The sequence below is a fragment of the Rhineura floridana genome, chromosome 6, assembly GCF_030035675.1.
Source record: "Rhineura floridana isolate rRhiFlo1 chromosome 6, rRhiFlo1.hap2, whole genome shotgun sequence".
Lineage (NCBI taxonomy): Eukaryota > Metazoa > Chordata > Lepidosauria > Squamata > Rhineuridae > Rhineura > Rhineura floridana.
The window spans coordinates 148,120,318-148,132,883 of NC_084485.1; the positions used below are offsets into that span (position 1 = coordinate 148,120,318).

The 12,566-nt window shown below is 42.4% G+C and overlaps 1 protein-coding gene across 1 annotated transcript in view; it reads right to left on the reverse strand.

Annotated features, from left to right (window-relative positions):
* Positions 1–514: 514 nt before the first annotated feature.
* The window catches only part of SWT1 (SWT1 RNA endoribonuclease homolog), a 73,120-nt gene continuing 61,068 nt past the window's right edge, over positions 515–12,566 (reverse strand). The window contains exons 17-19 of the mRNA XM_061634039.1: positions 8,585–8,651; positions 5,849–5,913; positions 515–3,496 (exon numbers count right to left, since the gene is read on the reverse strand). Of these exons, the coding sequence (XP_061490023.1) occupies positions 3,391–3,496; positions 5,849–5,913; positions 8,585–8,651 (238 nt within the window). The 3' untranslated portion in view covers positions 515–3,390. The remainder of the gene's footprint in view (positions 3,497–5,848; positions 5,914–8,584; positions 8,652–12,566) is intronic.

Sequence of the window (12,566 nt, forward strand, 5' to 3'; positions counted from 1 at the left end):
CTGGTAGTCAGCTGTTACCGTTTCTGGACCGGGATAGCCTGACCACTGTTGTCCACGCACTGCTAACCTCCAGGCTGGATTACTGTAATGCACTCTATGTGGGGCTGCCCTTGAGGTTGGTCCAGAAGTTGCAGCTGGTGTAAAATGCGGCAGTGAGACTGCTCACTGGGGCAGGGTATCGCCAACATGTCACCCCGCTGCTGAAATAATTGCACTGGCTGCCCATTTGCTACTGGGCCATGTTCAAGGTTCTAGTTTTGGTGTACAAAGCCCTATACAGCTTGGGAGCAGGATACATGAAAGACCATCTTATCCCTTATATACCCAGTTGATCACTGCGCTCTGCAGATGAGGGCCTCCTGCAGATGCCATTTTATCAGTAGGTCCGTTCTGCACAACATAGGAAACGGACCTTCAGTGTGGCAGCACCTACCCTGTGGAACTCCCTACCCTTAAATATTAGACGGGCGCCATCTCTGTTATCTGATCCGCTCCTCACAACATAGTGAGATTTAGCCTTGTTTTTAATTCTGTCTTCCGCAGAATGACGTTTCCAACCTGAATCCATGGTCAAGCAGGGAGGGCAAAAGAGTGAAGAGAACAATAGGAAATGTAGAAGTTTATTATCATCATCATCATCAGAAGAGGCTGGAAAAGATAAAATGTCAAGAAATTAATATTGAGATGAAGATGTAAAACACCCTTTGCCAACCTGGTGGCCTCCAGCTGTTCTGGACTACAACGTCCATCAGCCCTAGCCAGCTAGGGTGGTAAGGAACTGGAGCAAAACGTCCTCTGCCTACCTAGATCATCAGAGCTGATCACATGAACTTGTCTTTCCTGGGTAGTGGCTGGAGGCTACCCATGTATGAATGCCTCCATCCTGTTGACTTAGAATGTAGTAGGCCAATAGCCTTGGGTAGATCTCTTCCCAGCCTTCTCTCCTAGAAGTCTGTGGCCAGGGACTGATCCTAGGGCCTCCTGTGTGCTCCATGCCTGTGCTATTCCACTAAATACTGCTCTATCTGGAGATCCTTTGGTACCATCTGTATGAATGGAATCACTGAGGGTAGAAGAGGTATGTTATGGATTGTGGAGTACAATGGCTCCATCACAAACTTCTTGTCAAGTCTGCTCAGTCTGGCTGTGTAATTTGATCTATGGAATGGGAGATACAGAGATTCTCACTGCCTTTACAAATGTTATTGGTCATAAGCAAACTTATCCCCAAGGTATGCTTTGTTTCACAGCAGTTGCTTTCCCATCTCCTAGGGTGGAATTTGAATTATCTCCCCTTCTCCTCTCCACTGAGCTATTATACAGCTCAGTTTTGGTTCCTATGAGTTTGCTATTCTAGCTTCTGTTGGTGCCCTACCCATGGAGCTCTTTTCCCTCTTGCTAGCAAAAGCTTGTTCCTGTCCCAAAAACATTGTTCCCACAGTGGGACATGAGCCTTCTCCCAGTGAGCCCACGGATACTTCATGCATACCTCTTTCCCACATGGCTATGGAGCTGTCTGCCTGCTATGATTGAAATGGCATGCCTTCTATTCCTGTTAACCTTTGAATTCACACTAGCAAAAAGATTGTTGTCCTTACTCAGGCTGCCAGAGGATTCAAATTCCTGTTTGTAGGCATAGCATTCTCCTGGCCTAATGCTGTAGTTAGCACTGTGATGAGGAACCTCCGACTTGCAAGGCTGTTTCCCCCAAATCATGGCCACCTGATGCAATGCAGCTGCAAAGGACACTGCTGTAAAGAAACAATTGGGAGCTTTAAATGTTGCATCCAATTGTTCCTTGGCAAAAGCAAGGCCTTACAGCAAGCCCTGCTGGTATCAGCTGTGCTATGGAGTTCCCAATCAGAAACTCCATAGTCCAGTCGATCCCTGCCTTAAACATGGCTTGCTGTAAGCACTCTTCATAGAATCTAGTGGTCTATAAGGCCATCAACTCCAACCCCCTGCTCAATGCAGGAATCCAAATTAAAGCATACCCAACAGGTGGCTGCCCAACTGCCTCTTTAATGCCTCCAGTGTTGGAGAGCTCACCACATCCTTAGGTATTTGGTTCATTGTTATACCACTCTAACAGTTAAGTTTTTCCTGATGTTCAGTTGAAATCTGGTTTCCTACAACTTGAGCCCATTATTCTGTGTCGTGCACTCTGGGATGACCAAGAAGAGCTCCTGGCCTTCCTCTGTGTGGCAACTTTTTAAGTACATGAACAGTGCTATCATATCTCCCCTCAGTCTTCTCTTCTCAAGGCTAAACATGCCCAATTCTTTCAATCTCTCCTCATAGGGCTTTGTTTTCAGTCCTGATCTTCCTCATTGCCCTCCTCTGAACCTAATCAGTTAGTTGCTGCTTACACCAAGCCCTGTTGAGTCACCTGATGTCACTGACATCAGATGACTGACAGGTGGATAGTCCCACCCATCAAAGTGCCCCGTAGTAGATGGGTAGAGCTCAGGATCCAGGCCACTGGCCAGATCCTGTTCCCATTCCTTAGTGTATTCATGGAGGTTCTATGAACCACTTTTTTGGGGCAGCATGATTGTTCTGTGTTACACAGAGGGCATGGCGTAGGATAAGTGATGTCAACAAGTTGCTCCCATTTGTTGCTGTATGGTGCCTTACAAATGTGAGAAAAGTGGGGACACTGTTGTCTGGGAGGCTGGTGTTGCACTCATGTCCTGCTTTTGGGCTTACCGTAGGCATCTTGTTGGTCACCATGAGAACAGGATGCTGGACTAGATGGGCTACTGGCCTGGTCCAGCAGTCTTTTCTAATGTTCTTAGGTGATGACCGATGGGTGACAACAGTGTTGGTAGGGACCCTGTCGAAGTAGCTGTCATAACTGTGATGCTAACTCTCTTTTCTACTACTACTCTTACGCTTTAGAGAAATTACACGTTGCATTAACATGCATTGTTTGGTCTTGCAGGTTAATTTTTTTTATTTGTACATAAAAATCAGGATTGTGGGGAAGGGGCTTCACTCTTTACTTCCACACTACAGTCCTGGTTAAAATTGTTCCACCCAACTTGCTATTCAGCTTCACATACACACGTGCATGTCTAATGCAAATACCAGCTTTGGGGAGACTTTAAAAGTTCTCCCCCCTAGCTGAGAGTCCCAATTCTAAATCTCTTCCCCCTCCCCAGCAGCTGCTATTTACACACAAAAACATGCAAAGCCAAACTATACATTTAATGTAATGTACAGTTTGGGCCCTTAAACATGACTGCTGACAAAGCAAATAATACTGTTTAGTTACACTGGTCTAAGGTCCAGTATAATGGTGGCCATCTTTGACTGGTCGACAAGATTGCTGCATTCAGCTAAAAGGAAAAAACACTGTTTCTTCAAAAGCTGCAGTTGACTGCACAATTAGAGCCATCCCCTGTTCTTGATCTCCAGACAGACAGATTCATAGCACTGTTTAATATTGTATTCCAGTTGAGCTAGTTGGCCACATCCAATTGATAACCGATCCCTGGGAGGAGGGGGAAGGGGAGGAGACAAGAAAAGATGTAAGTTTTATTAAAATCTGACCCAATGCTATCACTTATTCCTTTAGCAGTTTTTCAACTGCTTTGTTGCAACGGTTACATTGGCTTCCAGTTCAGTTCTGGGCCCAATTCAAAGTCCTGGCTATGGCTTTTAAAGCCATAAACAGCTGAAGACCAGGCTCCTTGAAAGATTGTCTTCTCCAATATGAACCTGCCCATATACTGAGATTAGGAGAGACTCTCCTCTGCATTCCTCAGTACGACTGGTGGCTGCACCCAGGCTCTGGAACTCCCTATGAAGGGAGGCCTTTCACTTTTTGAGTTGATCTTAGTCTAGTCTAGGTCATTAATTTTGTTATGCTACACAGCTTATTGGCCTTCAGTGAAAACTGGCTGCTGGTTGTTGTTTTTACCTCTTGGGTTTTAAAAAATATTTATGATGCATTTTTATGGTGGTTAGTTGCCTTGGGCAATGACACCTGGGAAAAACAATAAGTGAGATACCTGGGCTCCTTTGGGAGGGAGGGCAGAATAAACATTTAATAATAAATAAAACAAATTTCTAAAATCAATAAATGGTTTGATATCAGTTTGATCCTTTTTTATTGTTTGAAACAACATACTCCTGTTAGAAAAGAAGTTTATTTAAAATCAGGTAGCATTCAGAATGCTAACTGGGCCAGTCTTGGCACAGCTTCTTTCTAAATCAGGTTTGGGGAACGGCAGGCCTGTAGCCAAATGTGGCCTTCCTTGGCTCTTTAACTGTCCCTTGGGAGTCTGCCCAGGCCCTGCCTGCTCCCCAGGTGCCACACCCCTTCTCGGCCCTGCTCCATTGCATGTGCTTGATGTGCGATGTCTCTCGCTACCCTGGGTGGAGAGTTGCGTGTGTGGAAATGTGCATAGAAACATCTGACTGAAAGAAGGCTACTATAGAAGGAGAGAATCACATTGGTTGCTCTGCCCATTTCTGTCTCTGGCCCCCCACCACTGGCATGAAGCTCCTGGAAAGTTGCCTATAAATGAATCAACCCTTGGACTTGTATTTAAGTCCTACTTAGAGTAGACCCCCTGAAATTAATGATCTTAAGTTAATCATGTCTATTAATTTCAATGGGTCTCCTCTCAGTAGGACTAGCACTGAATACCACCCATGGGCTGAAAAAGGTTCCCCACCCCTGGTCTCAATTAAGACAAAATTGCTAGACAAGAGCGAGTATCTTTAAAAGCACCAATATAATACACAGGACTGGCATAGGTACACTTGCAGGTCTGTTGCACTGGACTTACAACTTCATCCCCTCCTCTGCCCACACCCATGTAGCACCACCCCCTCATATTATGTAGAAATAGTACATCCAGACATGTACAAAATGCCATACCCTCACCACTAAGCAACTGCATCTGATCCCCACATATTGAGAATTGACAAACTTCTCTTTAAAAAGTAAGACACTTCCACCTCTTTAGGACTGTAAGGTAGCCTTTTTTTTGTTTTTTGTTTTGCTTTTTCAATACTTTTAAAACTTATAGCTTAGGGTGGTGCTCCTATACCACTGTTAAAACATTATGCCAGTACTTTGAACATATGCACCCACACAAGGATCAAACTGTATTGCCCAAAATTAAATAACACAGGAAAATTAAGCTAATCAACATCATGTTTAGGAGCTATGTGATTTAATTTCTATGTGATAATTTAATTACATACCACAGTTGAAACTACACAGAAGCATAAAGGTTTTGGCTTACATAAGTATTCTTCCTCCCTAATACATATGTTTTCTTCAAACTGCAAATGTAATGTTTTCTCCAGTTTTGTATATGACATCCAAACATTCTCCTGTTTAGAGCAGCCTGTACTGAAAGGACAAGCTACTGTTTTGTGTTTGATGCTAATGCAGATTCTGAACTTGGAAAGCAATCAATTTTTTTGACAACACAACAACAGACTGCCTCTGAAACAATCTCAAGGAACTTATACGCAACATATAAGGGCATGATATTAAATGTCTTTCCTGCTTAATTATAACATCTTTCCAATATAGTAACACTGCTTGATGTCAGGATAAAAAGCAAGGTTCAAAATAGTGTATGTTTCATAAATTTCATTCATTCATGTTTCATTGGGAGATCTTCAAATTATTAATTGGTATCACATGAGATTTTTTACTCTAATAAATACATGTCAAGAGATTCAAATAACACATTTTTGCGCTGAAATTATTCTGTTCTGAAAGGAGTGGGGTTGCTGCCACACAGAACATGTTTTCAACATAATGAAGAGGCAAATGAGAAAGGATTATTGCCAGTAAAAGCAGAAGTTTAAAATGGCTTACCTGTACATGTCCTGTGAAATGCAGTCATAAAGTTCCTCAGCAGTAAATGCTGTATTATTATGCATCTATGGAGGGGAAAAAACACACTAAAATGTCTAGGAAGACTCAGAAATTTTCACATACTGATTATTACCTGTTAAAAATGATTCATTTCTGTAAATGCCTCCTGCCCAGTTTTAATATTGTTGCTGCAGATGTATTGTTTTTATATTGTATTATTATATTTTATCAATTGTATTCTAACAAATTTGTAAGTCGCCTAGAGTGGCCATCGGCCAGATAGGCGACGAAGAAATTAAATTTATTATTATTATTATTATTAAATGTACTAAAGTATATATTTTTAATTGACAAGAGTCCTTAAAGTAAGAGTTGTCACCTAGCCAATAGACCAAATCAAGCCATGGCTCTTGCACTTGCCAGCCTGGTGGGCAAAATAGCTGTGAAAAAAGTAGCATTTGTGGCAAAAGAATTTGCTGACAGACTACTTTAGGGGGGTTGAGATGCTGGCCCATCACCCCAGAGCAGTTGGCAGATATACTTATTGATGCAGACTAGCACAGCCATTAGTTCAACACACATAAGGCAAATCTTCTAAAGTAATCTTCTATTGGTTTTACACCACTTAACTCTTATGGCTTCTCCAAAGACTCTTGGAAACTGATGTTTGGTGAGATGGTCAGATGATGCAAATTCTTTGCAAGAGCTCCTTTGCCCCCTCACAGTTCCCAGGATTCCATGGAAAGAGAAAGTGACCACTAAATCAATTTGAGTCGGTAGAGAAAACATGCCCATAATTTAAAGGCTAACAAAGTTAGTCAGTGAGGTTGTTGGTTCAATTGCATTATCTGAATCCAATACCACAAGGCTGAAATTTGGTGGCCAACCAATAATTTGCCAGCCCTACTAACCATTTTTCTCTCCTACAAATGCTTTGTCCACCTTACTTGTGAGAATCTGCTTTGAAATACGTATCTTTATCCTATCAATGTGAAACAAGAAAGAAAAATAACCAGATTTTTTGTCCCTTAATATTTGTAGATTCTGACAGCAAATGGAACTGCTTATTCAGTAAAGCCGTGTTGCCAAATTAATTCTGGAACAGCACTATAAGGAAGTTCAGGGAAAAATTAGTCAAGAGGAAGCAAGTAGTACTCTGACATATTCCTAAAAGGCACCAAGCCTCTTTTCTATGGTTACAGGCCTGGTTCAATTTCTATGGAAGCACATGCAATGATTAACCAGGCAATAAGATACCAACCCCCTTGTAAATGGATGTCTCTCTTGCCTGTCTCAAACAAAGTTCTGCTTCTGCCTTAATGAAATGAACCACTTAAATCATGGAACTACAGTAGTCCTTTAAAAGGCTGAATTGTGTAATTTGTAATACAAGGTCATGTCATAGGCAACATAAACATGAAAGGTATCATGTTATGTTGGCTGTTGATATTAAGATAGTGCCAGCCAGTAAGTCAGTTTGCTAGGCAGTGAATGGCCAAGGAGCAGCTTTCCACCCTTATCTTTCATTACTACAAGGCAGAGGGAAGGACATACCGCATCCTGTGCCATACAGTAGCATAGCTGCTGAGTGGAGACTCACCCATCAGCAGCTAATGCCTCTGCCAGGCCAATCCCCCACACCCAACGGCTGTACAACTGCATCATGCTGACTGTGACACCCTTCATGGAATAAAAGGTAAGGGTGGGAAGGCATCTCCCCCTTTATCACCTTTCCATGGTGGTGATGGTTTCACCCAGCAAACCACCTTGCCAGCTGCCAGAGTATTACGGTGGCATTAAGTTCTATTAACAGGGAACTTTGCTCTCAACCTTATCTTGAAATCTTCTACCAAGAACATTCCATCTCATGTTTGTGGGCTGGTTCAAACAGCCAGCAGCCCCAAGTAATGGTTTCTGGAATGTGCTGGGGCATCAACTACAGGAACTGGCCCGATTATCCAGTAGTGGTTTTTTCCTATGCTGCTCACTAAACATTGATCACAGAAGAAGAGTTCATGCCATGGCTCCTTTCCACACCAGCATTTATGGAGGAGCTGCAGTGTAGAATTCTTCCCATGTGACTTTAGACTTTCAACATTACTGAGTGGCAGAGAAAAGTGCCACAGTGCTGATTACCAACAACGAACAAGTATCAAGTTAATGGCTTTAGAAACCTCAGTGAGAATCCAGAAATAAGAATGTGTTGCTTGACAACGTTGTTATGATGGATTCAAAAAATTATATACTATTTAGTTGCAGAGGCGGCCACAAACATACTTCTAGACTTGCACAAAGCAAATCCACCCCTCCCCCTCCACCGACTGATGTATGTGAAGAGGAAACAGAACTCCCGCAGATCAACATTCTGTCCCATGCTAACATCTTTGGAGAGGCAATAGTGGAGGAATTATTTTTCTTGGCTGTCAATTTAATCATCCATCCCAATATGAGCTGACTTGATTTAGACAGACCTTGGGGTTGGTGTGCAGAATTACTGTTGTAAGGTAAACCTATGAGGTTTAGCTTCCCAAACAGTGTGAATATACCTTAAGTATTTGGGGGTGGGGCACTTCGTGTCTCCCTTTTTAAGGAAGATACAAAAAAATTGCTCACATTATTAGACATGTTTAGTAATCCGTCTGTCCTGGACTACATGCATAACAAATTTCAGGGATTTTGATCATGCAGAAGTATCCTAACACCTATACAATACTTTAAAGGGTAAATCAAACCTACCTCATTATTCATTAAGAAGCTATAGAGGGCCCAAACATCTTGAAAGCTACTGTTCGGCACTAAAACTCTGAGAAAGATAAAAACAAATAGCAGAAAACTCATTAAAGGCTTTTTAACATGGATGGCCAGATGAAGCAAACAGGTTGCATCACTACTTACACTGATCATCACAAATGAGGTTCCTAATGGGTAAATAAAAGAATATGGTTGGGGAAGCAAGAGAATGAAAACCGACTGTAAATGAATGCATAATATTTCATCAGCTATTAGAATAAAGAGAATCTCAATTTATGTTGTTGTTTTAAGTAACAACACTAATGCAGCTGGTAATGCCTTCAATCTTACCCATATTTGAGTTTGCATGTTATTTTGCAAACAAAGTCGCTCAGATTCATTCTGACTTAGACGCCAAGATTAATACAGAATCTATGGATGTAACTTCGGCTCCTGCTTGCTTAATTAGAATGGATTCTTTTCAGCTTGTTCAACCCGAGGATGTGGACAGAATCCTTGGAGAAGTACGCCCTACCACATGCATGTTAGATCCTTGCCCTTCCTGTCTTATAAAAACTGCCAGAGAGGGACTGGTTAAGTGGGTCATGGAAGTGATTAATGCCTCTTTGGGACAGGGCAGAATACTGTCCTGTGTAAAGGAGGCAGTAATAAGACCTTTGTTCAAAAAACCTTCCTTGGACCCCCTATTATTAGGTAATTACCGCCCAGTATCCAATATTCCTTTCCTTGGCAAGATAATAGAGCGAGTGGTAGCTGCTCAGCTCCAGGGATTTATGGATGAGACGGATTATCTAGATCCAGCTCAATCTGGTTTCAGGCCAGGTTGTGGAACTGAGACGGCCTTGGTCGCCTTGGTGGATGACCTTCGCAGGGAGCTGGACAGGGGGAGTGTGTCCCTGTTGGTTTTACTGGATCTCTCAGCTGCTTTCGATACCATCGACCATGGTATCCTTCTGGGCCGCCTCGCTGGGATGGGACTTGGAGGCATGGTAATACGGTGGCTCCAGTCCTTCCTAGAGGAACGAACCCAGAAGATGGTTATGGGGGATTCCTGTTCGACCACTTGGGCATTGACCTATGGGGTCCCACAGGGTTCAGTTCTGTCCCCCATGTTATTTAATATCTACATGAAACCGCTGGGAGAGGTTATCTGGAGTTTTGGGGTTCGGTGCCACCAATATGCAGATGACACCCAACTCTATCTCTCCTTTCCACCTGATGAAACCAAGGAAGCCGTCCAGGTTCTCAACCGATGCCTGGTATCAGTGATGGACTGGATGGGAGCGAACAAGCCGAGATTAAATCCTGACAAGACAAAGGTGCTCCTCGTCAGTCGGAAGGCAGATCAGGGAATAGGGATTCAACTTGTGCTGGATGGGGTTACACTCCCCCTGAAATCACAGGTTCGCAGTTTGGGAGTGCTCCTGGACTCGGCTCTGACCCTGGAGGCACAGGTCTCTGCTGTGTCTGGGAGTGCTTTCGCTCAATTAAGATTGGTGCACCAACTGCGCCCGTTCCTTGATCAGTCAGACTTGACCACGGTGACACATGCCTTAGTTACATCCCGATTAGACTACTGTAACATGCTCTACGTGGGGCTGCCCTTGAAGACTGCTCGGAAACTGAAATTGGTACAAAGAGCTGCAGACAGGATGCTAATTGGGGCAGGATATAGAGAACATACAACCCCTCTGCTGTATCAGCTCCACTGGTTGCCCATTTGGTTCCGGGCACAATTCAAGGTGCTGGTTTTGACCTATAAAGCCTTATACGGCTTAGGTCCAGGCTATCTGTCAGAGCGCCTCTCCCTCTATGAACCTGCTCGGACTCTAAGATCCTCCAGCGAGATCCTTCTCATTACCCCTTCTATTCCTGCAAGTTCATCTTGCAGAGACACAGAATAGGGCTTTTTCGGTGGCCGCCCCTGGACTGTGGAATTCTCTCCCTAGTGAGGGTCGGTTGGCTTCCTCATTATCAATTTTTCGTGCGCAGGTGAAGACTGTTCTATTTAGACGGGCTTTTAACTAATGTAGTTAGTTTTAACTTATGTTCATTTAATTTATTTTTAAATTGTTTAAAATGAATATCATGTTTATTAATCATTTCTGGTTTTTACTGTAGGCCGCCCTGAGTTTCTTGGAAAAAGGGCGGGGTATAAACTTTTAAAATAAATAAATTAAATAAATATTTCTTTTTTGACACCTTGTAGAAAAATTCCAAATCCCCCCAAAATACCTGGTTTACATGACAATACAATTTTAATTTAAATCAATTTACATCCATATGTAAATAAGCATGTGGATGTTTTCGGAAATCAGTGTGTTCTTTTGGCCTCATAGTTCATTTCTTTTGGCCTCATAGTTCATTAAAGGAGTTCCAAGAGCCACTGTCAATAGAACTCAAAAGATCTTGTTCTAGTTGCATAAGGTTTTCTACACACTCTCCAACAAACCCTCAGAATCTAATATAAAGATTATTTTCATTTGATTATAATGCACAAACTACACTCAAGTCTGTTAATACATATCCTGCTATCTCCTAAACAGCCATTAGATGGCAGAAGACATTTGTGCACCATTAAATTAAACCAGTGTTTCTCAAACAGTGGGCCAGAGTCTTGGCCCAATTTTTAGGTGGGCCTCAGTGGCCTTCCTAGTACCTCCTCACTTTGCCTGCTCAACTCCCGACACAGGCAATAGTCTTTGGGTTGGATCAATGTCAGTACCAGGATTTGCATGCTAAGTAAAAGGTTGATGGGAGGCACAGAAGTTCGGCCAGCATGGGGAGGGGGGAGGAAGGTCTCCCTTGTCTGAGGCAAAAGTGCCAGAGGTGGTCTTGAAGGAAAATAGAAAGTGAGTTAAAATGAAAAATTTCAGTGGTGGCCCCTGAATTATGGAATGCCCTCCCAGATGAGATACGCCTGGCGCCTTCTTTGTTATCCTTTCGGCGCCAGGTAAAAACCTACCTCTTTGCCCAGGCATTTTAACCTTAATTTAATGTTAATTTTAAATTTAATTTTATTGTATTTTTATTTTTAAGTTGTATTTTAATTTTGTTTTTAATATGTTTTATAATCTACACTTGCTTGTATTTTAATTGTGGTTTTATCTTGTTGTACACTGCCCTGAGAGCTTGTTGCTATACGGCAGTTTAGAAATGTAATTAAATAAATAAATAATAAATAAATAAAATGAACTGGTAATAGAAAGGAAGAGGATAACAGAGGAAGAAAAAGTGAACGTAAAAGGACCCTGGGGGGGGAGGAGGGATGACCAGTTTGACCGGGGGGGGGGAATAAGATCCAAGTTGCACGTGAAAGAAAAATGGGAGAAGAAATTACAGGAAATGTGTAAAAATACTTTAAGAGGCATTGGGGGGAAGAGACAAATATACAAAAGATAAAGCCTTTTAGAGCCCCTGGATCAGCAAATTCTGCCTAAAATGGAGAGGCTGAGTTACAATACCTTCAGAGCAAAATGTCTGTACTGAACTTTGGGAAAGCTGAGCTATGGAATGCCTTGTCACAAGCGAAACACTGTGGTAAAGAATTTAGCCATTTCCAAAGATTGATTAGTTATTAGTATAATATTATGTTTTGTTATTTTCTACCATTTTGTGATTCTGCCCCTACACCACCTTTTTGACTGGTCGGCCTCAGTAATTTTCAGTCATCTCAAGTGTGCTCTGGCGGTTGAAAGGCTGAGAACACCTGAACTACACTGAACCTACATCTTCCTCTTCACTGATGAAAAGCTCAATATCCAGCCAGGTAAATATTTTTTCTAATATCTCACTGTTTCCTGAACCACTTTCCCCCCTAGGCACCACCAACTTACATAAAACAAAGTCACTGGGTAGGATGTCCGTATTCCACTTCACTTCTAAACACCCTGCTTTCCCAAGGATGAAATTCCAGAAGAACGATGACACATGAAAACAAGCACTTCATTTATTTCAGCATCCCTCC